This window comes from Mobula birostris, chromosome 12 (genome assembly GCF_030028105.1).
Source record: "Mobula birostris isolate sMobBir1 chromosome 12, sMobBir1.hap1, whole genome shotgun sequence".
NCBI lineage: Eukaryota > Metazoa > Chordata > Chondrichthyes > Myliobatiformes > Myliobatidae > Mobula > Mobula birostris.
Genome location: NC_092381.1, coordinates 65957099 through 65983377, shown reverse-complemented (window position 1 = coordinate 65983377; position 26279 = coordinate 65957099). Strand labels below are relative to the sequence as shown.

Sequence of the window (26279 nt, the reverse complement as noted above, 5' to 3'; positions counted from 1 at the left end):
CTCGTGATCTTCATTACAATAATTAGGATAAAGTGCGTGAGGTGTGGTTCTTCATCTGAGACACGAAACTAAATCTCTGCTGGCTTGTACCACTTTTCGAGTGAGTATAATGAGATTATCAACTGATTTTGCACCTGGTGTTGGGACAGCATTCCTAATGCTACCAAAACCCAATCAATATTTTACTGTTGTTCGAACTTTGTGATCCGTGAAACAGCTGCTGCCTTTGCTACATGATGATAGTCACAGTTTAACTCCCTGTTGTGCATGAAATATTCAGAAATCATGACAAAGGACAAACTCAATAACTTGCTTTCTTTTCTCTTAACACATAGAGACTCTTACCTGAATCTTCTTTGAAGGTTCTATCACCTGTGGGCTGGTCATGCTGGGTAAATTTTCATCTGTAAAAACAGTCAATTTTTTTTTTTCAGAAACCATTTTGTGAATTTAACTCAATCAATTGGGTGATTGGAGAAGGTGCTTGGGAAGCTGAAAGGTCTGAAGGTAGATCAGTTATCTGGACCAGATGGACTACATGCCAGGGTTCTGAAAGAGGTAGCTGAAGAGATTGTGGAGGCATTAGTAATGATCTTTCCAGAATCACTAGATTCTGGCTTGGTTCTGGAGGACTGGAACATTGTAAATGTCACTCCACTCTTCAAGAAGGGAGGGAGGCAGAAGAAAGGAAATTATAGGCCAGTTGTCCTGACGTTAGTGATTGGGGAGAGGCTAGAGTCGATTGATAACGATAAGGTTTGGGGACACAGAGGCACTTGGTAAAATAGGCCAAAATCAGCATAGTTTCCTCAAGGGAAAATCTTGGCTGACAAATCTGTTGGAGGTCTTTGAAGGAATAACAAGTAGGATAGATAATCAGCGGATGTTGTTTACTTGGATTTTCAGAAGACCTTTGACAACATGAGGCTGCTTAACAAGTTAAATGTTGGGACTGCTTGTTTTTATGTTCAATGTCTGTGATTCGGATGGCAGAATTGATGGCTTTGTGGTCAAGTCTGTGGATGATATTAAGATACATGGAAGGGTAGGTAGTGTTGAGAAAGCCAGAAGGTTGCAGAAGGACTTGGATAGATGAGAAGAATGGGCAAAGAAATGGCAGATAGAATACAGTGTCAGGAAATGTAGAGTTGTGTACTTTAGTGGAAGGAACAAAAGCATAATCTACTTTCTAAAGGGGAGAAAATACAAAAACCTGAGGTGCAAAGGGACTTGGGAGTCCTCGTGAAAAATTCCCTAAAAGTTAATTTGCAGGTTGAGTCAGTGGTGAGGAAGGAAAATGCAATGTTAGCATTCATTTCAAGAGGACTAGGATATAAAAGTAAAGATGTAAATGCTGAGGTTTTATAGGGTACTTGTGAGGCCGCACTTGGAGGATCGTGAACAGTTTTAAGTCCATTACCTAAAAAAGCATCTGCTGACTTTGGAGAGGGTTCAAAGGAGATTCATGAAAATTGTTATTGTATGAGAAGCGTAAGATGACTCTAGGCCTTTACTCACTGGAATTTAGAAGAATAAGGTGGGATTTCATTGAAACCCATCAAATGTTAAAAGGCCTAGATAGAGGGGACATGGAAAGGTTATTTCCTATCGTGGGCGAGTCTAGGACTAGATGGCACAGCCTCAGAATAGAGGGCTGTCCATTTAGAACACAGATGATGAGGAATTTCTTTAGCCAGAGGGTGGTGAATCTGTGACATTTGTTGCCACAGATGGCAGTGGAAGCCAGGTTATTGGGTGTATTTAAGATGTAGGTTGAAAGATTCTTGATTAGTCAGGGTGTGAAAGGTCAACAGGGAGGAGGCAGGAGAATGGGGCCGAGAGGGAAATGGATCAGTCATGACCAAATGGTGGAGCAGACCCAATGGGCCAAATAGCCTAACTCTGTTCCTATGACATGTCTAATCATGCAATTGATTACTGTAACATTTATAATTAAAGATTGAGGATTACCTTTACTTGTCAGATGTACGTCAAAACGTACAGAGAAATGTAGGTTGGTTGTGTCAATAACGAGCATAGTCAAGGATGTGCTAGGGGCAGCTCACAACCGTCACCATGTTTTTGGCACCAGCGTAGCATACCCAAAATTTACTAACCCATACTAACTCGTACGACTTTTGAAGTTGGAAGGAAATCAGAGAACCCAGGTGAATCCCACATGGTCATGGCGAGAATATACAAACTCCTTACAGACGGTGCTGGGAAGTGAACACAGATTGCTAGTGCTGTAAAGCATTATGACTCCCATTCACTGCCACATTCTCATTACTTGAAACCCTCAGTCCAGGATCAGGATGCTGAATAACCAGAGTCTATTTCTTCAGTCAACAAGATAACTCGTTCATACAGATTATGGGAGTGAAATACAACCATATTCAAGGATGCTTAAGTTCCAACTTATTTTAAAAACTGTTGCTATTCCTGGGGTGGTTGGTATCCAGATCATTCAAGGTTCAGGCTAAAATCTCCAACCATGATTAGGATAGTACTGACGAAGGGTTTCGGCCTGAAATATCGACTGTACCTTGTCCTAGAGATGCTGCCTGGCCTGCTGCGTTCACCAGCAACTTTGATGTGTGTTGGTTGAATTTCCAGCATCTGCAGAATTCCTGTTGTTTCCATGATTAGGATGATGTGTTTGATTAGTATTCCTTTCAGTGCACTTGTTCTAATGGAGAGAAGCCTGTGGCAGATCCTTCAAGCTGCAATGACTGGAGTTCATTCCATCATCCCTGGAGCCCCAATAACTCTTAAAGTTACCATACGCTCCTTGTCAAACTGAAATCTGGCCTCTCAAAGGTCTGTTCTCAATTTAGAGTTTGCCCATGATCAATTGTCACTATCGCTATCAAAGGCATTGGGAACTCTCTATCAAATAGTAACCTATATAAGAAGGGACAAGGGAAAAAGACATACATTTCTCCTGTTTTTCCAAGGACACCATGCACACCATCATTGCTTTGCAGGAAGGCTTGGTGTGGTTTTTATTAAAGGACACCAATCTACTATGGAACCTGTCAGCAGCTGTGGTTCCTGCGCTCCCACACCAGCATTAGTCTTTAAACTGTAGATGCTAGAAACTTGAAATAAAAACACTGTTGGAAACACTCAACAATTTACATCTGTGGAGATACAAGAAACGATAATGTTTTGCATCCAGGACTTTCTATTTGAACCAATTTAAGAACTGTGACTTGTAAAGATATTTTCTCTCTACACAGATGTGCCCTGACTTGCTGAGTGTTTCCTGCAATTTTATTCTATTCCTCATGAACACAGTGATTAATTTCTGCGATTGAATATAACTTAATGTGTTAAAATCTTCTTAGCTAGGACAATTGTAGTTATAATCGCACTGTGTACTGAAACTGCTCACCTTTCACACCAGGCGGTCTGTCAGGAGCTGTTGTCCTGGGTGGCGCAGGGATCTCAGGAGAGGGCGATCTTTCTGCCTAATCAGAAAGTGCACACAAAATAAATCGTTATCTTTTATGGAAAAGCTCAACTTGGAATTTTCTTTAAAATAAACTACACAAAACAGTATTTACAAACTATTTTCTGCACTGATAAAGTTAGGGTGGGTTTGCATTGTTTTTATCATTCCATTTAGCAAAGTATCATTAGTTCTCTCTCCGACTTGGTTATAGTAACATCCCACTGCTGGGAGGGAACTGAATTTAATTTAAAGTATATTTATTATTAAAGTATGTATACCATATACAACTTCACGATTCATCTTGCAGGCAGCCACAAAGCAAAGAAACACAACAGAATTTACAAAGAGCCCACACCACAAAGACAGTCATTCATCCAAAATGGAAAAAAGAACAAATCATGCAAACCATTTTTTTCTTTAAAGAAGCGAACAATCCACAGAAAGTGAACCACAGAGTCCCTGAAAGCAAGCCCACAGCTTTGGAGCCAGTTCAGAACTGCAGCCGGTCCAGGTGTCCGAAGGCAGCAGGCCACAGTCACAGAGTCAGTTTAGCACTGAGACGAGATAAAGCCTCATGGAGCAGTGAACTGAATCCCAGTTCATCCTCTGTCTCAGCCTCAATGCCTTATTCTTCTTAATCAGGCTCAGCGCTGAAATTGGTCAAACATCGATTCATTATCCACTCTTGATCCTGGGCACCGCCCCCTCAGTCTGGCCCCGAGTCCACTCCAGCAATGGCTGTCGTGGCCGTACCTGCAGACTCAAGAGTCCAGTTCGCCAAATATTTCAGGATACAACAAAAACGCCGGGTTGGGGTTGTACAGACAGTACAAAAGCACACCTTCCAGCAGGAACTTACAGGCACAGATTGAAGTGATCATACTCCCAAAATATAGTAGAAATGTCAGTAGTTTGTTAGCTACCTGCAAAGTCGCCATGTCTTACCAGTGCCAACTTCGCATTCAGACACTTGAAGTGTGCCTCTTGCTTTCGTCCACAGGTCACCATCAATAGGTGCCCAATCTGCAATTCTCCTGGGCACTGATAAACTAATTGATGTTTGGAGCCCCCCCCCCCACCCCATTACCAGCATGGCTGTACAGACATACTCATGCACTGTCACAAGGTTGTTATTGGGACTGACTGATTATTGTTCGCTCAACACTAGTTCCCTAACCCAGTTATACTGGGCCTGCTGCCCCTCAGAGTGGGATGACCACAGTGCAGGGAGCAAATACAACACGTGCCTGTGATTTCTGTAGCCATTATGGAAAGCTTGAAACTCAATAAAGGTTCCTAAACATGAAGCAAAATGAGGCATTTGTCTCAAACAGTTTTACCTTCATTGGTTCCAGTGGCTCCAAATAATTGTAGGGAACTAACCCAGTCTAATAAACAAGAAACAAGAGTTAGCAAATGTCTATAAACAGCATGCTTCACATATTAACACAACCAAACTAAATGTGACAACAGCTGCCAGGAAGATCTTTAAAATTAAATTTAATGTACAATATTGAGCTGAAAATTGCAAAAACTCCCCATATTGTTTTATACAGGTAGAAAAACAAGAATTAGTGCTACTACGAGAGTGTTATGAATAAACTCAAGCTGAGGAGATCCTCAATGATACTCCAACATCCCCCACCACTCCTTAGCCATGTCAGCCTTCCTGAGGCACCAAAGAGCTATCATCAGGTTACCACCCCTGCCAAATTCAAAATGAACTGGCGGCACAGGGATTGGAATCAGAGCCAGTTTTGGTACAATTAAAGGACATCAGTTTATTTCTCTGCATACACACTGTTTGAGCTTAAGTACTTCTGTCTTTTTCTGCTTTTATTTCAATTTCAGTTCAGGTGAATTTTGATAGTTCTCAGCCAGCCCACTAGATGGAGCAGCGTGGCGACGACAGGAAGAGGAACAGAAAATAGTGACTCTAAATGGTAATGCTCGTTTCAGATGCACCGGAAATTGACAGCTCATCTTACTGCAGCTGGTTTGCCTCTACCCCTGTAGAAATGTATGCAATCGTATGTATATTCTATATACAGAACTTTGGGGGTTGGGGCACATTTTGGTCTTTGCAGTCGAAGCTTTGGCTGTCATCTACAAGTGCTGTGTTAATGCTTGTACAGGAGAATAAACTTCCATGAGGACGAGAGTCAGCCTCCGCCTTTGATGTATTAAAATCATGGAGGGCCAGACCCAGATGTAATATCTGTAATTGATAGTGTTGCCATCACCAGTTCTAGGTATCTCTCGTGTTTGATTTTTTTTCTATAACTTCAGGCAATTATGGTATCCATATGGTAGCCTTATGGTATCTGACCATTTACCTTTGACAAATTGCACCCTGGTGGTTTTATAACTTTGCACCGGCAACCTCTGTGAGTGAAGTCACAACAGGTGGAAAACTATGTGAACAAGGAACTAAAGGCGGGGAGTGCAGCTAACCGAGGAAACGGAGCCCATTTGTTCACTTCCCTTACACCTCTCTCTCTGCTAATGACATTGCCAAACCGCAGGCTGCTCCAAAACCAAACGAGAGGCAAGTTGTTCTGGGGAAGCAAACGGATTACTGAAATCTAAGTGATCTGAGCCCTGGGTCAGCCGTGCAGGAACCAGGAACTAACCGAATAAAGGAAGCACAGACAGTTCCAGGCACTGAGCTCTCCAATTGACTGCTGAAGGGGAAACATGCACTGAAGGGCAAAATCAAAAAAAAAATGTGGAGACCTTAGAAGGTTAAGCAGCCCCTGTGGAGGGAGGAAGAGTTATTGATTTGAAACATTAACTGTTTCTCTCTTCACAGATGCTGCTTGATTTGCTGAGTGTTTCCAGTATTTTCTGGTCTTTATTTCAGTTCTAGTATGTGCAATTGTTCACTACGATGTGGAGTAAGTACTCATTGCCAGAACATCCCACTAAGTTTATTGAGAACTGCATTGTGGAAAGTGGAGCAGACTCCGTGGTGAAACAAGCATTATGTCAATAAGCTAGTCCACTTCAATATGTCTCCAAGTTATTTTCTGAATTCAACAGAACATCCTGGTTACCCTAATTCACACATCCATTACCATGTAGATTATACAGTATTAGATGTGTTAGTTTAGAAGCATTTGTGAGGTGATATCTTTTCCTTCTGGATATTTACCAGTTTGAGAGCAACAAGGGAGAACCCATAGGAGTGAAGGGTGACCCAAGGTTTGGCACTAACAACCTGCCAAAGATAAATTATTTTTACATTAATAGGTATTTCAGACCAGCTACTATGTTGCTTTTCCTCAATTACTATCTGTCATTGCAAACAATGTTGACATGTTAAAAACACTGAGTTCTACATAACACAAGGATGCGGCAAACCAACCATCATGTACATGCTAGCTTGTTGTGTCAAATGCCCTCAGTTGTATGCCCATAATTTCACCATAAACCTTCAGAATGGTACTCCGAATAAAAGAAATTGCCATACGGTTCTGAGCTGGCGAGCTACATCCAATGATCTCCTGAAGTGTGTGCACTGCTCCATTAAAACTTGCCTTGTCGTTGAACATGACTGTGGCCCAGTTGTCCTGACCTTGCTCCTGCAGGAAGACGATATTTCCTGGCTGCAATTCCAGCTCCTTTTCATTATTAGGGATGAAGTTAAATAACACACGGTAAGGTTTTCCCTCCAGTGTTCTACAGAGATAAAAGAAACTTCATTAAACCTGGTCACATCCCCATATGTACATTTTTCAATGTTTAAGCATCACAGCTGAGTTAACGAGATAATTTTATGTGCTGGCACATCTCCACAAAAAATAATGCCACTGATCATGTGTCGAACTTCATAGGCTATGAACTGATGGACAGATTTCAATCACAAGAAGGAAACTGAATAAACCCTCACAAAGAGATTAAGCTGAATAACTCTTTCGAAAATGAGCCTAGTTGTGTGTAATTTTACAGTACTTTTGAATAAAATTGACTGAATCAATCCTGCCAAAGGGTTTTGGCCCAGAACATTGACGGTGCTCTTTTCGGTAGATGCTGCCTGGCCTGCTGAGTTCCTCCAGCATTTTGGCAGTGTTGTTTGGATTTCCAGCATCTGTGGATTTTCTTTTGTTTGCGAAATTATAGAATAACTAACTGCTGGAAATGAAGAGATCAAGGTTGTGGTGGAGACACAAACATCAGTAACTATTGTGAAGTCTGGATTTATTCCTTTTGGGATCTGAGACATTAAATGCAGCAGAGTCCACAAAGGGAGAAGGAAGCATGGCCTGTGCATGGGAGGCTCACAACAAGAGGATGTTAATCTGAGAAATATGGTGAATGGTGTAATTAGCTTAATTGTGGTAATTTATTCTCAGGACCCCTGCTCAGCTCTGGGAGCAACTACTCCTTTTGCAGCTTCTGATTTCAACCCCATTCCCCACAAATCTATGCAGCAGAGACCGAGGAACTGTGAGAAAGCAATAGCATTAGTCGAGCCATTTAGTTCAAAAGTCAAGAGATTATGTTGCAACTTCATAAAACTCTGGTTAGGCTACATATGGAGTGTTGCATACAGTTCTGGTGCCCCACTGTAGAAAAGATGTTGAGGTTTTGGCGACGGTTTTAGATGAGACTCACCAGGATGCTGTCTGGTTTAGGGGCTATCACAAGAGGCTGCGTAAACTTGGGTTGTTTTCCCTAGAGTGCCTGAGGCTGAGGGGAGATCTGACAGAGGTTTACAATATTACGAGAGGCATAGATAGAGAGTATCTGTTTCCCAGGGTTGAAATGTCTAATGCCAGAGGGAATGTGCTGAAGGTGAGAGGGCATAGGTTCAAGGGGGATGTGAGGGGTAAACTTTTTACTCAGAGAGTAGTAGATGCCTGGAAAGCACTGCCTGGCATGGTGGAAGAGGCAAATAACATCAGAGGCTTTTAACAGACATTTGGATAGGCACATGGATATAAGGAAGAGATAAGGAAAATGGAGGGATATGGACATGTTGTATGTAGGAGGGATTAGTGTTTGGGTGCTTTTGATTTGCTTGTTGGCTAATGGCCTGTTCCTGTGCTGTACTCTTCAATGTTCTATTTTTATAATTGACAGGGTGGAAAGAGATAAAGTCAGGATATTTGTGAGAGTTGATAGGTTTGTAAAAGTTGTCAGTGGATAGACTGTCTCCAGCGATCCCCCCTCACCCCACCCACCAGCCTTACCCCTCAGCTGGTCTTACCTATCACCTGTTAGTTCCCTGCCTCCACCCCCACCTTCTTATGCTGGCCTCTCTGGCCATCCTCTCCAGCCCTGATGAAGGGTTTCAGCCCGAAATATCAATTGTTTATCCCCTCCATCGATGCTGCCTGACTTGCTGAGATCCTCTAACATTTATAGGAACACAATCACGCCACTGCTGCTGGTAGAATCACAGATTGCGACAAGGAGGCCTAATGGATCGGCTGGTAGTGGTGTCTCAGCAACAACCTCCCACTCAATGTCAGCAAGACCAGGGACTTCAGGAAGGAGGAGTTAAGAGAGCACACACCAATTACTCCAGGCTTCGTGTCTGAGGACTCACTTTCGTTCTAAATGCTATTTGCTCACTTTTATTGTTTGCACGATTTGTGTTTTTTCCCCTCTCTGCACATTAGGTGTTTGTCGATTTTTTTTTTTTAAATGGGTTCTTTTAGGTTTCTTGTTTTATGGCTGTCTATAAGTAGACAATTCTTGTTGTATAATGTATACATACTTAGATAATAAATGTACTTTAAACTTTGAGGGGTCAGTGGTGTAAGGCTTGAAGTTCCTGATGTCAGTGTCTTGGAAGATCTATCCTGGGCCCAAGTCATTGATGCAATCACAAAGATGGCGTTACTTCATTAGGAGTTTGAGGTGATTTGGCGTGTCAGCAAAGACTCCAACATATTCCTGTAGATGTATGGTGGAAAGCATCCTGACTGATTACACCACACCCTGGTAGGGAACCTCCATTGTACTCAGTTACAAGAGGCTGCAGAGGGCTGTAAACTCAGCCAGATCCATGATGGAGGCAGTGTCCAATATTAAAGACCCTCACTATCTGGGACCTGCCCACTTTGCATTAATATCATCAGGAAGAGGTACAGGAGCCACATTCAATGTTTTAAGGACAGCTCTCAGCCCCCACTATCAGATTTCTCAATGGTCTATGAACACCTACCTTGTCTTTCGCACTATTTATTTACTTTTGCAAATTCAGAGTAATTTTTATGTCTGCACTGCAGCCACTAAATGACAAATTTCATGACACATATCAGTGATAATAAACCTGGATGTGATTATGAAGTTGGTACTGTACTCACTTTATCTTATGATCAAAGGGTACCAATGACTGAGTAAGTCACTGCAGCCTGAAACCATAGGCAAACATGCATACATCAGTTCCCCTGAGCTCTCTGCTCACCAGCATCCCATATAAATACAGGCATAGCTCAAATTTTTAAAAACTTACTTGAATTTTTCAGGTACTTTCTTCTGAGGAACAGGTTCCGGTGCCTGTAAATTAAATTTGAATAATGGATCTGATTCATATATTTGAAATCACCACGTTTTGCTCTAAAATGGTGGCTTCAAGATGCATAATAAAATTCTCAGAGGAGGTAAACCACACTGACATTGCCTCAAAGTTTTGTGGCTAGTTATTTAATTTTACTGACTTCAATAGATCAAGGCATAGGCACAGAATGTTCTCCCAACCACAACTAGGTTTACACAGTGATCCACAACAACTATTAGAGAAGGTGGCTGTGAAACAGAGTAAAACAAATACTGGGCTCGCTGTCCATTCATAATTTCTAACAACTGAGCATTAAATAGAATAAAAGTCATAGAAAAGTACAGCATCTTCATCCCATCTAGTCTGTGCAGAACCATTTAAACTGCTGAGTCCTATCGACCTGTACTGAAACTATAGCCTCCATACCCCTAGCACCCACGTACCGAACCAAACTTCTATTAAATGTTGAAACTGAGCTCAAATGCACCACTTACACTGGCAGCTTATTCCACACTCTCACAACCCTCTAAGTGAAGAAGTTTCCCATCATGTTCCCCTTAAACATTTCACCTCTCACCTTTAACTCATGACCTCTAGTTGTAGTCTCACCCAACCGCAGAGGAAAAAGCCTGTTTGCATTTTCCCTATCGATACCCCTCGTAATTTGGTATCCCTCTATCAAATCTCCATTCAATCTTCTACATTCCAAGGAATAAAGTCCTAACCAATTCAATCTTTCCTTATAACTCAGGTCCTCCAGACCCAGCAATATCCTTGTAAATTTTCTTTGTACCTTTTCAACCTTATTTACATCTTTCCTGAAGGTAGGTGGCAAAAACTGCACCCAATATTGCAAATTAGACCTCACAACATTTTATACAACTTCAACTTAACATCCCATCTGCTGTACTAAATCACAAGGAAATCTGCAGATGCTGGAAATTCAAGTAACACACACAAAATGCTGGTGAAATGCAGCAGGCCAGGCAGCATCCATGGGAAGAAGTACAGTCGACGTTTTGGGTCGAGACCCTTCGTCAGGACTAACTGAAAGAAGAGATAGTAAGAGATTTGAAAGTGGGAGGGGGAGGGGGAGATCTGAAATGATAAGAGAAGACAGGAGGGGGAGGGATGGAGCCAAGAGCTGGAAAGTTGATTGGCAAAAGGGATACAAGGCTGGCGAAGGGAGAGGATCATGGGACAGGAGGCATGGGGAGAAAGAAAGGGGGAGGGGAGTACCAGAGGAAGATGGAGAACAGACAAGGAGTATTTGTGAGAGGGAAAGGAGAGAGAGAATGAATGAATGAATGAATAAATAAAGGATGGGGTAAGAAGGGGAGAAGGATTAACGGAAGTCTGGGAAGTCAATGTTCATGCCATCAGGTTGGAGGCTACCCAGACGGAATATAAGGTGTTGTTCCTCCAACCTGAGTGTGGCTTCATCTCAACAGTAGAGGAGGCCATTGGTAGACATAACAGAATGGGAATGGGACATGGAATTAAAGCGTGTGGCCACTGGGAGATCCTGCTTCCTCTGGCGGACAGAGTGTAGGTGTTCAGTGAAGTGGTCTCCCAACCTGCCTTGGGTCTCACCAATATATAGAAGGCCACACAATATATCACACCAGACGACTCACAGATGAAGTGTTGCCTCACCTGGAAGGTCTGTCTGGGGCCCTGAATGGTGGTGAGGGAAGAAGTGTAAGGGTAGGTGTAGCACTTGTTTTGCTTACAAGGATAAGTGCCAGGAAGCAGATCGGTGGGAAGGGATGGGGGGGAACGAATGGACAAGGGAGTCGCGTTGGGAGTGATCCCTGCAGAAAGAAATTGGCGCTGCTTCCTGCACACATGCTGAGCTCATTGACTCCATCAACTTTGCCTCCAACTTCCACCCTGCCCTAAAATTTACCTGGTCCATCTCCGACACCTCCCTCCCATTCCTTGATCTCTCTGTCTCTATCTCTGGAGACAGCTTATCCACTGATGCCCACTATAAGCCTACTGACTCTCACAGCTACCTGGACTATTCCTCTCCTCACCCTGTCTCTTGCAAAAATGCCATCCCCTTCTCGCAATTCCTCTGTCTCTGCCGCACCTGCTCTCAGGATGAGTCTTTTCATTTAAGAACGAAGGAGACGTCTTCCTTTTTTAAACAAAGGGGTTTCCTTCCTCCACCATCAACTCTGCCCTCCAACGCATTTCCCCCATTTCACGCACATCTGCTCTCACTCCATCCTCCCGTCACCCCACTAGGAATAGGGTTCCCCTGGTCCTCAGCTACCACCCCACCAGCCTCCAGGTCCAACATATTATTCTCCGTAACTTCCACCACCTCCAACGGGATCCCACCACTAAGCACATCTTTCCCTCCCCCCACTTCCTGCTTTCCGCAGGGATCGCTCCCTATGTGACTCCCTTGTCCATTCATCCTCCCCATCCCTCCCCACCGATCTCCCTCCTGGCATTTATCCTTGTAAGTGGAACAAGTGCTACACATGCCCTTACACTTCCTCCCTCACCACCACTCAGGGCCCCAGACAGTCCTTCCAAGTGAGGCGACACTTCACCTGTGAGTCGGCTGGTGTGATATACTGTGTGGCCTTCTATATATTGGTGAGACCCCATGTAGATTGGGAGACCGCTTCGCTGAACACCTACACTCTTGTCCGCCAGAGAAAGCAGTATCTCCCAGTGGCCACACATTTTAATTCCACATCCCATTCTGACATGTCTATCCACGGCCTCCTCTACTGTAAAGATGAAGCCACACTCAGGTTGGAGGAACAACACCTTATATTCCGTCTGGGTAGCATCCAACCTGATGGCATGAACATTGACTTCTCAAACTTCCGTTAATGCCCCTCCTCCCCCTCATACCCCATCCGTTATTTATTTATTTCTCTCTTTTTCTCTCTCACAGTAACTCCTTGCCTGTCCTCCATCTTCCTCTGGTGCCCCCCTCCCCCTTTCTTTCTTCCCAGGCCATCCGTCCCATGATACTCTCCCTTCTCCAGCCCTGTATCCCTTTTGTCAATCAACTTTCCAGCTCTTAGCTCTATCCCTCCCGCTCCTGTCTTCTCCTATCATTTTGGGTCTCCCCCTCCCCCTCCCACTTTCAAATCTCTTACTATCTCTTTTGTCCGTTAGTCCTGACAAAGGGTCTCAATCCGAACCATCAACTGTACTTCTTCCTATAGATGCTACCTGGCCTGCTGCGTTCCACCAAATACTTTGATTTATGAAGGCCAATGTGCCAAATGTTTTCTTTATGACCCTATCCATCTATGTCACCAATTTTCAATTAATCATGGACGTATATTCCCAGATCCCTTTATTTAAGCACACTCCTCAGTGCCCTACCGTCCACTGTGTAAACCTGTCCTAGTTGTTCCTACCGAACTGTAAGACCTCGCACTTGTCTGCATTACCTTCAATCTGCCATTTCTCAGCTGGGTAAGATCCCACTGCAAGCTTTGATTGTCTTTCTCACCGTCCATTACACCCCCAGTCTCGGTGTTATCCACAAACTTGCTGATCCAGTTAATCACATTATCATCTAGATTATTGATATAGATGACAAACAGCAAAGGGCCCAGCACCAACTGCTACAACACTTCACTAGTCACAGGCCTCCAGTCAGACAGGCAACCACCTACTACCACTCTCTGGTTTCTCCCACAAAGCCAATGCCTAATCCAATTTACTACCTTACCTCGAATGCTGAGCAACTGAATCTTCTTGACCAACCTCCCATGCAGGACCTTGTCAAGTGCCTTGCTAAAGTCTGCGTAGACAACAGCCACTGCCTTGCCTTCATCAACTTTCCGGTTACCTTCCTTAAAAAACTCTATCAGATTGGTTAGACATGATCTACCACACACAAAGCCATGCTCACTATCCCTAATAGGTCCCTGTCTATCCAAATACTATACATATCCAGCCCCTTAGAATACCTTCCAATAACTTTCCCACAACTGATGTCACGCTCACCGGCCTATAATTTCTTTGTTTATTTTTACAGCCTTTCTTAAACAGTGGAACAACATTATCTATCCTCTAATCCTCCAGCACCTCACCTGTCCCTAAGGATGATTTAAATATCTCTGCTAAGGCTGCTGCGTTTTCTGCATTTGCCTCACACAGGTTCCAAGGGGGCACCTTGTCAGGCCCTGGGAATTTACCCTCCCTGACTGCTGACTCATTGAAGTGGTTCATTAATAACTCATCTCTCAGTTCGGGGTAACTGGGGATGGACATGCTTGCATTGCTAGTGACACCCACAGCCCACAAAGCAATAGAAAATTTAGAGTGGAAACACATTCAATTTATAAAAAGGACACATATTTACTCATTTTAATAAAGCCTCTTAAAGCACTGGTTTGAGTATTTCTTCCCTAAATCCAGTTACAAAACAAATTCAAAGCAACCGAGCTTCCAAACAAAATAAACCTATACAAGTTCAAAATTAAATTTCTCTCCTTCTTGGACAAAATCAGCCTCTTCAGTCAAAATTAACAGGAGCACCGTTGGTATTCACTGTCATTTAGGCTTACCGTTTAGTAGATTTGGGTGAGGAGAGATGTATAATTAAACTCAAAACTTTTTTTTGTCCAGGTGGAGCTACTCAGGTTCATGGAAACAGTTTATCGTTAAGCAGTTTATCAGTGGAATGTGTCGAGTAGCCTGAGGTTTCTACATGTCACTCAGATACAAACAAGCATAATAAAGGGTTAGGACAGGTTATTACAAGTTTAAATACCCTACACATGTTAATAACTACCAAACAACTTCACTGCACTGAACATTTACAATAAGTATGCTTATTCCTTCCAATCTTAATTGTTTCTAAAACGTAAGTAGTCCTGTCCACTTCTTCTCCTCTTTCTCTAATGTAACTTCTGTACCAAATTCAATACTAAATCACCAACCTAATTTGCAGTTCTCTTCCATGTGCTATCAATCTGATTGGTTAAGGAGAGACAGTTGTTTCTTCCTTACACTCAGGATTTTTGAGATATGGAGTATCAGATACTCTCGTTGTTAAAACATCAACTGCACTTTCAGCAACACCTTGAAAGGATGTTTACTCTAATGTTGACTACACAGTGGACTCCAGTTAATTGGGACACATTAGGACCAGTCTCTCCTCTCTCGCTTTGGTTGTCCATCGAAATCCGATGACGACGTCCACTCCTTTTAACGGTGAGATCTTTGATGACTATACAGTCTTATCCCGGACCCACAAGCTCTGTTGCAGGTGGGACATGTATACATGGTAGTGGTGGCAACCATGGCTGCATTTCTCCTGGCTCTCTTCTGCTGTCTTCTGGTTGCTCTTTCCATCTCCAGAATACAAACCCCATCCCTACACAGCTGTCGCCAAGTGGTACGGTCAGCAGCGACATCCTCCAGGTCCTCGAGTCTGATCTTGCACTTCCTTAAAGCATTCTTCATCTGATCCTTATAGTGCTTCTTCGGCCCTCCAGCTGAGGTCGACCATGATGTAGCTGGCTGTATAACACTCTGCGGGGTAGCCGACATGGGGGCATCCTTATCACGTGCCCCAGCCACTGCAGCTGACGCTGGGTGATCATGGCCTCAATACTCCTGCAGTTGGTCTTTACAAGTATTTCAGCGTGAGGCACCGCTCATGCCAGGTAATTCCCAGGATGTCATTTATAAGAACAAGGGTGACAAAGCCATCTGCGGCAATAGTATGGGCATATCACTCCTTTCTGTTGCTGGAAAGGTCCTGGCTGAAGTGATGCTTCCGAGACTCATCAGCAACATCATCGAGTCAATGCTGCCTGAATCGCAGTGTGGATTTAGGAAGAACAGGAGTACGATCAACATGATCTTCACAGCCCGCCAGCTTCAGGAAAAGTGCCAGGAGCAACATCAGGACCTGTTCTTCCACATTACGACCAGTATACTTTGGCCCAAGGAAGCAACTACCCCAGTTAGTCCAAGTTTCATGGAAATAGGTTAGATTAGATTAGATTATGAGGACATGCAGTCCCTTTTTATTGTCATTTAGTAATCGTGCCGCCATCTTCTCCTCCCTCCTATACCTTTTATAGTTAAAAAGGTATAAAAAAAGACAAACTTCTGTTTAATTGAGTAACAAATTATATAGGTATTTAAAAGTAGTACAGAACAAATAAGAACATTATCAATACTACAACAGTACTACAAAGCTGTGTGTTAGTTCCTAATAATTATCAATGGAGGAATTCATTCAGTATATGCTGCTATGTTCTTTTGAATGACTGTACATTAACAAAAATCAGAGCAAGCTTCAAGTACAGATAATGGATTGCCTTTATACAACACTATCGATGATTGCATCCTCCAAATCTTCATTTTCATTCCTGGCCTTTTCTGGCATCTCCAAGACTGAATGCTTGAAAGCACAGTGAGAAAGACAGTTCTGAATTGTCTTACTGCTTATTTCTCACCAATTATCAGAGAAAAAAATCACCGGTTTTGAACACAAGCACACGCAACTGATACTATTTAAAAACTATTCGCTCTAAGCACAGTGTAGTGTCACACAAGTACACACATCCGACACTAGTTAGAAACTGATCAGCAACAGTCTCTTGTCCCATTTAAGTGGCATTGTGTCCTAAATAAATGAAGGGAATCCCGGCTATTTTCTCGATTAATTTTTGTTTTTTTAAGAGATGTCCCAAATAAGCAGCTGCCCCAATTAACCAATGACCCAATTAACTGGAATGCACTGTAAAACCAGATGAAAATCTGGCCCATTATTCCATTTGAAGGGATTACAGTTAGGTCCTTTTGGGACATTTCTATTTATTATGCATCTAGAATTTCAATGAGTTTCTGATAAGGTCAGATAGGGAATTCTCTATGGATCAAGCTCTGTGCCAAGTTCATTTCCCCTTCCACCCAAACTGTGCAATTCTTTCTCACAATTCTAACAGAAGTAACATTTGCATCATGTTGATAGTACTTAAGCCACTGAACACTTAATAAGAAAGATTCAAGTTATACATTCTTGCTTTTAAAAAAATACATAAAATGAAGCATACCAGAGGCTGCAAGGGAGCGAAACCTGAGAATTCATCTTTGTCGATTACTGATGCAACCACCTAGAATACGAGCAAATGAGAGCAGCTGAATTCAGTGTGTGGAGACTGCACAGGCTTCTGACCTGACAGGATATTCATCAGTGATCATTTCCTCCTTTCAAATATCCTTAGCTCTTTGACCAAGCTGTGGTATAAAGGTCCTAATACCTGCACCCATGTGTCTTGCCATCAAACTTTGTTTGACTACTCACTGGCAAAACATTTTACTGCATTAAAACTGCTCTGGAAATAAATGATGTACAGAGTCGGAAACTAGCTAGAAATGTCATTTTGGTATGATGGTGCACAGGCTGTGGTAACACACACAAAATGCTGGAGGAACTCAGCAGGCCAGGCAGCATCTATGGAAAAAAGTACAGTCCACGTTTCGTCCGAAATCCTTCGGCAGGACTAGTCAAAAAAAGCTGTGGTATTGACTTCTCAATTTTCAACATCACTCACCACTATTAACTTTATTGATTTTGATCAGAAAAAAAAAATAAAATCAGGAGAGGTAAAGAGTGTGTTGTGAATTCACTGTCACCTATTTTATCTGGTCTCCGTTGTCAAAATAACCTACCCTGTATGGAATTTGGAAGCCATTATTACCATCATGTCTAAACTCTTTACTGTGCTTCCTCATTGTACAGCATCTCCTCAAGTTAAGTGTCTTATGAACAACACTTCCCAGAGAACCACCTTTTCAGCCATGGGGGTCAATATCTGCTTTAAAAGTAAAACCTAACCCCACTCACCACCCAGGCTCTCCCCTAGCAGCCATTTCAAGACAGACCACTCTTCCATTTACAAAGATGCAATTGTCTCTCTGGGTCACCTGAACAAGAACAACACTGGCAAGAGCCCAGGAGCAGGTCAGGTCCCCATTTACTGCAGGCAGCAAGGCATCAGGTACAAAAATGGGAGTCAATACTGCTCCAGGCTGAACTCATCTTAAAAAATGTGACAAAAATCACTCAGTCAGCCTTTGTTACGTAATATCTAATTGTCCAACTTCGCTGACTGTTTCATTCTGTGTTGCTATCCCTCTACGGGTTTTCAGTTGGCCTGTATTGCTTAAAGCATAATCACACAACCCCTTTTCCCTCAAATAAAAAGTGCTTTTGGAAAAGGAGAGTATAATTATGAAGACCCACTTACTTCTTCTCAAAATCAGAGTATGTCAAAGCTCCGTTCCAGATATGACCGTTCTTCTGCGGTGAACCCGGCACCCAGGCAAGGGCGGACACACACCCCAGGTTTCCACTGATTGTACCTTTACACCCTGTGAGCCTCTGGTCAGTTCCTGCGAACCGGTCCTCCAAACTCCCACCACTTGTGGGGGCACACTGCTCTTTCCAGGGTCTCGTGGTGTGTCGTGTGCCTTAGCAAACCTGCTCCTTTTATCCCCCTGCTGGGGTATCACCTGTCCATCAAACTTCAAACAGTTCAGGTTCAAAGCAACCGGTCTGTCAATATCTGAATTGTGTTTCTTTCCCGTTAATCCCTCTCTTCTCTCTTATTAGCATTTTGAATGTTTCTCCATTGTCTTTCTTATCTCTCTCATTAGCATCATCTGTCCGGTAGCTCTGCTGGGCGTCACACATGACAAAGTGAACTGGGCCTTATCAATTCCATCCCAGTCAGAACTAGGCACTTCACAGCACCTCTGATATGGTTTAGTTTTCTGGCCCTGCCACAACTTTGGCTACAATCTCACAAATAGGAGATTTAACAAAAATATCTGTGATCACTAGACATGGCCCCCTGAAATGCAGCAAAGTCAGCAGCAGAAAGCTAAAGCCCTACCCACCAAATCCCTTGGCAAATGAGTTGGACAATCTTTCAAAATATGGATTGGTTAAATGGAGATGAGTCACTACCTTGGCCTCTCCCAGGAAGTCCTGCTTTTCCAGCTGAGCTACCACTTTTTTCTTTGGTCTGAAGAACTCCCCTTCCGGGAACTGCAGGAGATCAAACAGCTCTCGCTTCTGTGGAGACAAGTTAGTCACTAACAAGCCAAATATTGCAGAGAATCACCAAAGAGACCTCAAACCTGGCGCAACTGTTAGCAGCTTCATGACGTCAACACAAGCAGTGAAAACACACAAATGCCAGACATGCTGTCAGGAGTACGTTGGCGTTTTGCTGACTGCATTCTGGCATTGATCTCTGACAGAGGTCAGTGTGGGGGCAGGACGTTGCAAAAGTTCCCCATCATCTATAATGCAAAGTCCTGCCAGAGGAGCAGAGAGCCTGTATACATATATTTCACAGGAGAGAAAGTGATAGAAGCTGTCTCTGCAGTAATCATTGGAGCTAACCAATGGGTTGGAATGTTTTCTATTTTTTATCTAAGATCTTTAAGATTTTTTTTTATTATGGCTAATGTTTGTGATTGTTTGAGATATTTAGAATCAGCAGAAGAGTTCCAGAGATGTACAATCCCTAGAAAAAAGTCATTTTATCTTTGTCTTATATTGGTTACACCTTTTAAAAAACTGACAGTGACTTATAGTTTTAAATTCTCCTGTTAGAGGAAGCCATCCTCAAGATTTTGTATGTTTCAATCAAGCCTCCTCTCACTCTATTAAACTCCAACAGATACAAACCTAGACCTTCCAAGAAACTAATCTAAAAAAAACTCCAAAAAACTAGCAGTCCTTGCACTCCTAAGAAAATCTGACCATTTCAAGTCAGCCTTCCCTGGACTGTTTGCAATGCATTATCACCTTTCCCTGGGTAAAGAGACCAACCATGTACAGTTCACCAGATGTGTTCTCTCCTATGCTCTAACTTAGCACAGTTAACACACAAGGGGCTTGTGGACACACGAGAGGACAGCAAAGTACAGAAGATCTGTAAACTGGGAAATACCAAAAGGAAGACAATACCCAAACAGCTTCCAGAGCATGATCCATAAAATTGTGCTTGGCTTCAGTTTTAAAAGTTAAGGCTTTCTTCATAACCTTTTCAGCTTTGTCCCATTCCTTTAACATAGCATGTGCCAGCGCTAAATTGTGAAGCACCTGCGAGGATCAAAGAGCAAAGTGTTAGAGAACTGGTATTGTCTGTACATTTAAATCATCAGGTTTTTAAGAAGAAACAAGCATTGTTTTATAGACAGAGTAACACTAAAAGCTTTGTTGCAGTGTGCTCTGTCCTACAGCACCTTCTTAGAACTAATGGTTTGGATCATTTCTAGCTGACACTACAACAGTCATAGGTGGGCATTTCACAAGTCCCACATTCTTTTATCTATGTTATTATCCTCTAACTTACTCTCATTCACTGACTGACAGTTAACCTTGTTACAGCTTTTCTCAAGACCACCCCAGTTTTACCCTATCAAGCACATCCCCCCTCACCCTGCAGCTTCTTCTGTCTCCTTCCAAGTTCTGGGGAGGTGTGTCTACCTGGAACATTGACTCCTTTCTTGTTTCCACAGTTGTGGCCTGACCTGCTGAGTACTTCAGCATTTCCCGTTTGATATTCCCCCACTGACAGCCACAGACGGGCCACAATTACCCAATTAAGTGAACAGTTTGGAAGCAACAGTCTAGATTAGCAACAGTCTTTTGGTCTAGATTACACCAAAACATTGGCCTAACTTTAAAACATCAGGTGCTCATTAACTCAGGTCACCCACTTAAAAGTGGAGAGAGAGGATGTGTATTTTCACATGTACTTCACTGAATTCTGCTCTCTGCTTGTGGGATCACAGATGTTGAATATTAAGTTATTTTTCTCCCACAATATTTTTTCCTCACTTATCTAAATTCCAGGCTTTGTCATCGATCAAATGAACATTTCTAGCGGGAGGGAGGAGTGACCCCTGGGTGAAGTTCATCATTCCGGTTGAGCTAATCGAAATATTTTAGTTGCATCATTACCACAGGAGCTGTTCCTGGTCAGGACAAAGAAAGCCTGTCTGTGCTCCTTTCATTACCATAGTGTTAGTATTCCTTCAAACTAGATTGTTCCAAGCTACCTTGAAACAACTGACAAAGCTATCTGCAGTGTACTCCCCCACGCCAGGAATAAATGAAACTTAATTAGGCCACAAGGCCAATTGCTTCCCTGTGGTCAGAAGCAAAGGCTTGCATGATGCACACCTTCTGCCTTGTAGTGTCTGTCTTCATTGACTACAAGTCAAACATACGTATCGAGAACATGGACTCTCCATTTCAACTAACATTATGAAATAGATGGGGATTAATACCAAGGTGACATCCAGTTGCAGAAGCCACCAGGTGAATTTCAGGCTATTAGCCAAGAAGAAGCAACCATAATGTTCACCACACCAGAGACTCTGTGGAATTTTGGGTGATCAATTTGGCTTCCCCGACACCCTGGGCTGGCAATCTCACATGGAAGCTCCCTGACAGGTCAAGAAGCCTCCTTGGGGGTTTGATTCTTGTTCCTCATTTGCTATCATCTAAAATTCGTCCAGCAGAAGGACCAGCTGTAAAGGTTTGACCATGAAACCAGAAGCAGAGGCCATCGCCATTGAAGCTCCGAAATCCAAAATATTTCCAGAGTGAGCACCATTTTCCCTGTTCAGACCCTAGCTCAGCAACCTGTCTCCCTATCACGGAATGCCTGTAGTATGATCTTCTTGGTTTCCTCATTCACCCTTGCGTGCTGAACAACTGGACTTCTTTTCTGTCCCTGCCACCCCAAAGGATGCCCCTTTCCTCATGGGCTTTCTTTCCCTAACTCAGCCAGTTCTGCACAGGCAAACTTGTTCTTTAATTCTACTTACTTGACAAGCACCCAGCTTGTACCTTAGGCCCAACTGCTTGTAGTCAATTAACTGGTTGCCTCTCAGTAGATTAAATGCTTCTGTGAAGTCCCTTGAGGCCTCTTCATATCTGAACAACACAATATGGTGCAATATTAAATGCAATAAACAGTTCTGAAAAGACATCACACAAGCAATTTCATTTCCACCAATGATCCTTGACTTGCAAGTTCTGTCAAACACACATCAAGCAAAACCAAAAGAAAATGACAAAATGCAAGCAGTGCTTGTTCTGACTGATGTGAAGGACACATTGTACTTTATGCAGGGAGTGATAGGCGCCTGGAATAGGATATCGGGGTAGTAATGGAAGCAGGCAGTCTGCTGGACTATAAAAATCTTGATAGGAACATGCATATGACAGGTACGAAGGGATATGGATGATGCAGAGTGACTTGGATAGGTTGGGTGAGTGGGCAAATTTATGGCAGATGCAATTTAATGTGGATAAGTGTGAAGTTATCCACTTTGGTGGCAAAAATAGGAAAACAGATTATTATCTGAATGGTGGCCGATTAGGAAAAGGGGAGGTGCAACGAGACCTGGGTGTCATTATACACCAGTCATTGAAAGTGGGCACACAGGTACAGCAGGTGGTGAAAAAGGTGAATGGTATGCTGGCATTTATAGCAAGAGGATTCGAGTACAGGAGCAGGGAGGTACTACTGCAGTTGTACAAGGCCTTGGTGAGACCACACCTGGAGTATTGTGTGCAGTTTTGGTCCCCTAATCTGAGGAAAGACATCCTTGTCATAGAGGGAGTACACAGAAGGTTCACCAGATTGATTCCTGGGATGGCAGGACTTTCATATGAAGAAAGACTGGATGAACTGGGCTTGTACTCGTTGGAATTTAGAAGATTGAGGGGGGATCTGATTGAAACGTATAAAATCCTAAAGGGATTGGACAGGCTAGATGCAGGAAGATTGTTCCCGATGTTGGGGAAGTCCAGAACGAGGGGTCACAGTTTGAGGATAAAGGGGAAGCCTTTTAGGACCGAGATTAGGAAAAACTTCTTCACACAGAGAGTGGTGAATCTGTGGAATTCTCTGCCACAGGAAACAGTTGAGGCCAGTTCATTGGCTATATTTAAGAGGGAGTTAGATATGGCCCTTGTGGCTATGGGGATCAGGGGGTATGGAGGGAAGGCTGGGGCAGGGTTCTGAGTTGGATGATCAGCCATGATCATAATAAATGGCTGTGCAGGCTCGAAGGGCCAAATGGCCTACTCCTGCACCTATTTTCTATGTTTCTATACAAGGGAGGAGGACTTTCTGTATAAACTGGCTTCAATATCGGCACAGCATCATTGGTAAAATGGCCTGTCTAGTGCTGTACTCATTTATGTTATCCAGCTTCAAAAAAATCTGATAAACTGAATTCAGAATTTTCCCAAGCAGCCTGAAGTCTAGCCTACTGTGAAAACCTTAGGGCACCTACTGATTTCACTAGGTATTGTATTGAGCGGACTCCAAAAAAAAATGTAGGAAAGGAACTTACTTTTCATGTTTGTACAAAGTTATCCCTCGTTGAAAGAAAGCCACTGCCAAATGCTCATCCCTGCAGATACTCTGATCAAATGCCTGGAGAACAAGGACTGCAAGTTAATCTTCCTTTCCCGGCGGAGTTGGTTGAGGTTCCTTACATTTCACATATGCATCAGTGGTACCACTCTCATGTAGCTGTGTATTCAACCCCCATTACATGACTTAGGCACAGCTGACACTGACTGTACTGTTAGAGGTTGTCTACCAATTATCTGCCTGTAAGTGCAGTTAAAAGACAGCCTGAAAAGCAAAGGATTCTGCCTTGCCTGCTGCTCACACCCTTCTCCCTGCCAACCCTCCTCAAATACGGCATTTAGAAGCTGTGTGGAAGCTGTCTATTGCACTCTCTACACTGTACTTCAACTGTGAACAACTTTGGGACCTCACAGTGCTACATAAATCCAATGTTTACCCTGTCAGTATTGCTACAATTTGTGGAATTTGACTCTCCCATTGAACTGTCATCTGTTAACACACAACTTTAACGCAAAGGATTGCTAAATGCAACCTGCCAACCGGTGATCCAAAACACAGAGGTGCTATACGAACATATTGGCCTGCAGGAAGAAGGCAACCCTTTAAAGAGGATTTGAGGGCATAGATTCAAAATTCAAGCTACAAATTCCCATCCCTTCCCCGTCAATCACCACTGTACAAGCAGCTGACATGGCTGCTCCATGAGGCGAAGAGAGAGATTGCTGAGCCTCTGGCTAGGATCTTTATGTCCTCCTTGTCCACGGGAATGGTACCGGAGGATTGGAGGGCGGCGAATGTTGTCCCCTTATTCAAAAAAGGTAGTAGGGATAGTCCGGGTAATTATAGACCAGTGAGCCTTACGTCTGTGGTGGGAAAACTGTTGGAAAAGATTCTTAGAGATAGGATCTCTGGGCATTTAGAGAATCATGGTCTGATCAGGGACAGTCAGCATGGCTTTGTTGAAGGGCAGATCATGTCTAACAATCCTGATAGAGTTCTTTGAGGAGGTGACCAGGCCTATAGATGAGGGTTTTTTAGTAAGGTATTTGACGAGGTTCCACACGGTAGGCTTATTCAGAAAGTCAGAATGCATGGGATCCAGGGAAGTTTGGCCAGGTGGATTCAGAATTGGCTTGCCTGCAGAAAGCAGAGGGTCGAGGTGGAGGGAGTACATTCAGATTGGAGAGCTATGATTAGTGTCCCACAAGGATCGGCTCTGGGACCTCTACTTTTCGTGATTTTTATTAACGACCTGGATGTGGGGGGTAGAAGGGTGGGTTGGCAAGTTTGCAGACGACACAAAAGTTGGTGGTGTTGTGGATAGTGTAGAGGATTGTTGAAGATTGCAGAGAGACATTGATAAAATGCAGAAGTGGGCTGAGAAGTGGCAGACGGAGTTCAACCCGGAGAAGTGTGAGGTGGTACACTTTGGAAGGACAAACTCCAAGGCAGAGTACAAAGTAAATGGCAGGATACTTGGTAGTGTGGAGGAGCAGAGGGATCTTGGGGTACATGTCCACAGATCCCTGCAAGTTGCTTCACAGGTAGATAGGGTAGTTAAGAAAGCTTATGGAGTGTTAGCTTTCATAAGTCGAGGGATAGAGTTTAAGAGTCGCGGGGTAATGATGCAGCTCTATAAAACTCTGGTTAGGCCACACTTGGAGTGTTGTGTCCAGTTCTGGTCGCCGAAGGATGTGGAAGCACTGGAAAGGGTACAGAGATTTACCAGGATGCTGCCTGGTTTAGAGAGTATGAACTATGATCAGAGATTACGGGAGCTAGGGCTTTACTCTCTGGAGAGAAGGAGAATGAGAGGAGACACCATAGAGGTATACTAGATAATAAGAGGAATAGATAGAGTGGATAGCCAGCACCTCTTCTCCAGGGCACCGCTGCTCAATACAAGAGGACATGGCTTTAAGGTAAGGGGTGGGAAGTTCAAGGGGTATATTAGAGGAAGGTTTTTTACTCAGAGAGTGGTTGGTATGTGGAATGCACTGCCTGAGTCAGTGGTGGAGGCAGATACACTGGTGAAATTTAAGAGACTACTAGACAGGTATATGGAGGAATTTAAGGTGGGGGGTTATATGGGAGGCAGGGTTTAAGGGTGAGCACAACATTGTGGGCCAGAGGGCCTATACTGTGCTGTACTATTCTATGTTCTATGTGCAAAGGACTCTCTTCTAGCGTGCCAGTATTGAATTGCATTGACTTTATCCTTCATATACATGAGAAGTAAAAATCTTTATGTTACTTCTCCATTCTACAATTTATAGTAATTTATAATAAATAGCATGACCAACAGGATAGTCACTATAACACAGAAATACAGTTGTGTCAGCATGAGTTAAGCAGTCTGATGGCCTGGTGGAAGAAGCTGTCCCGGAGCTTGTTGGTCCTGGCTATTATGCTGCAGTACCATTTCCTGGATGGTAGCAGCTGAAACAGTTTGTGGTTGGGGTGACTCGGGTCTTCAATGATCCTTCAGGTCCTTCTTACACACCTGTCTTTGTAAATGTCCTGAATAGTGTGAAGTTCACATCTACAGATGTGCTGGGCTGTCTGCACCACTCTCTGCAGAGTCCTGCGATTGAGGGAAGTACAGTTCCCATACCAGGCAGTGATGCAGCCAGTCAGAATGCTCTCAATCGTGCCCCTGTGGGAAGTTCTTAGAATTCGGGGGGCCATACCAAACTTCTTCAATCGTCTGAGGTGAAAGAGGTGCTGTTCTGCCCGTTTCACCACACAGCCGGTACGTACAGACCAAGTGAGGTCCTCAGTAATGTTTATGCCGAGGAACTGAAAGCTGTTCATCCTCTCAGCCCCAGATCCATTGATGACAATAGGGATTAGTCTGTCTCCATTCCTCCTGTAGTCCACAACCAGCTCC

The 26279-nt window shown here is 43.3% G+C and overlaps 1 protein-coding gene across 2 annotated transcripts in view; it reads right to left on the bottom strand.

Moving 5' to 3' along the window:
* Positions 1–26279, bottom strand: part of ncf2 (neutrophil cytosolic factor 2) — a 44778-nt gene that overhangs the window by 16037 nt on the left and 2462 nt on the right. For both annotated transcript variants that reach the window (XM_072273968.1, XM_072273969.1), the window contains exons 2-11: positions 23367–23449; positions 21828–21936; positions 19957–20091; positions 18946–19053; positions 17027–17086; positions 9924–9967; positions 6997–7138; positions 4798–4845; positions 3398–3473; positions 346–404 (exon numbers count right to left, since the gene is read on the bottom strand). In XM_072273968.1, coding sequence (XP_072130069.1) covers positions 346–404; positions 3398–3473; positions 4798–4845; positions 6997–7138; positions 9924–9967; positions 17027–17086; positions 18946–19053; positions 19957–20091; positions 21828–21936; positions 23367–23449 — 864 coding nt within the window. The remainder of the gene's footprint in view (positions 1–345; positions 405–3397; positions 3474–4797; positions 4846–6996; positions 7139–9923; positions 9968–17026; positions 17087–18945; positions 19054–19956; positions 20092–21827; positions 21937–23366; positions 23450–26279) is intronic.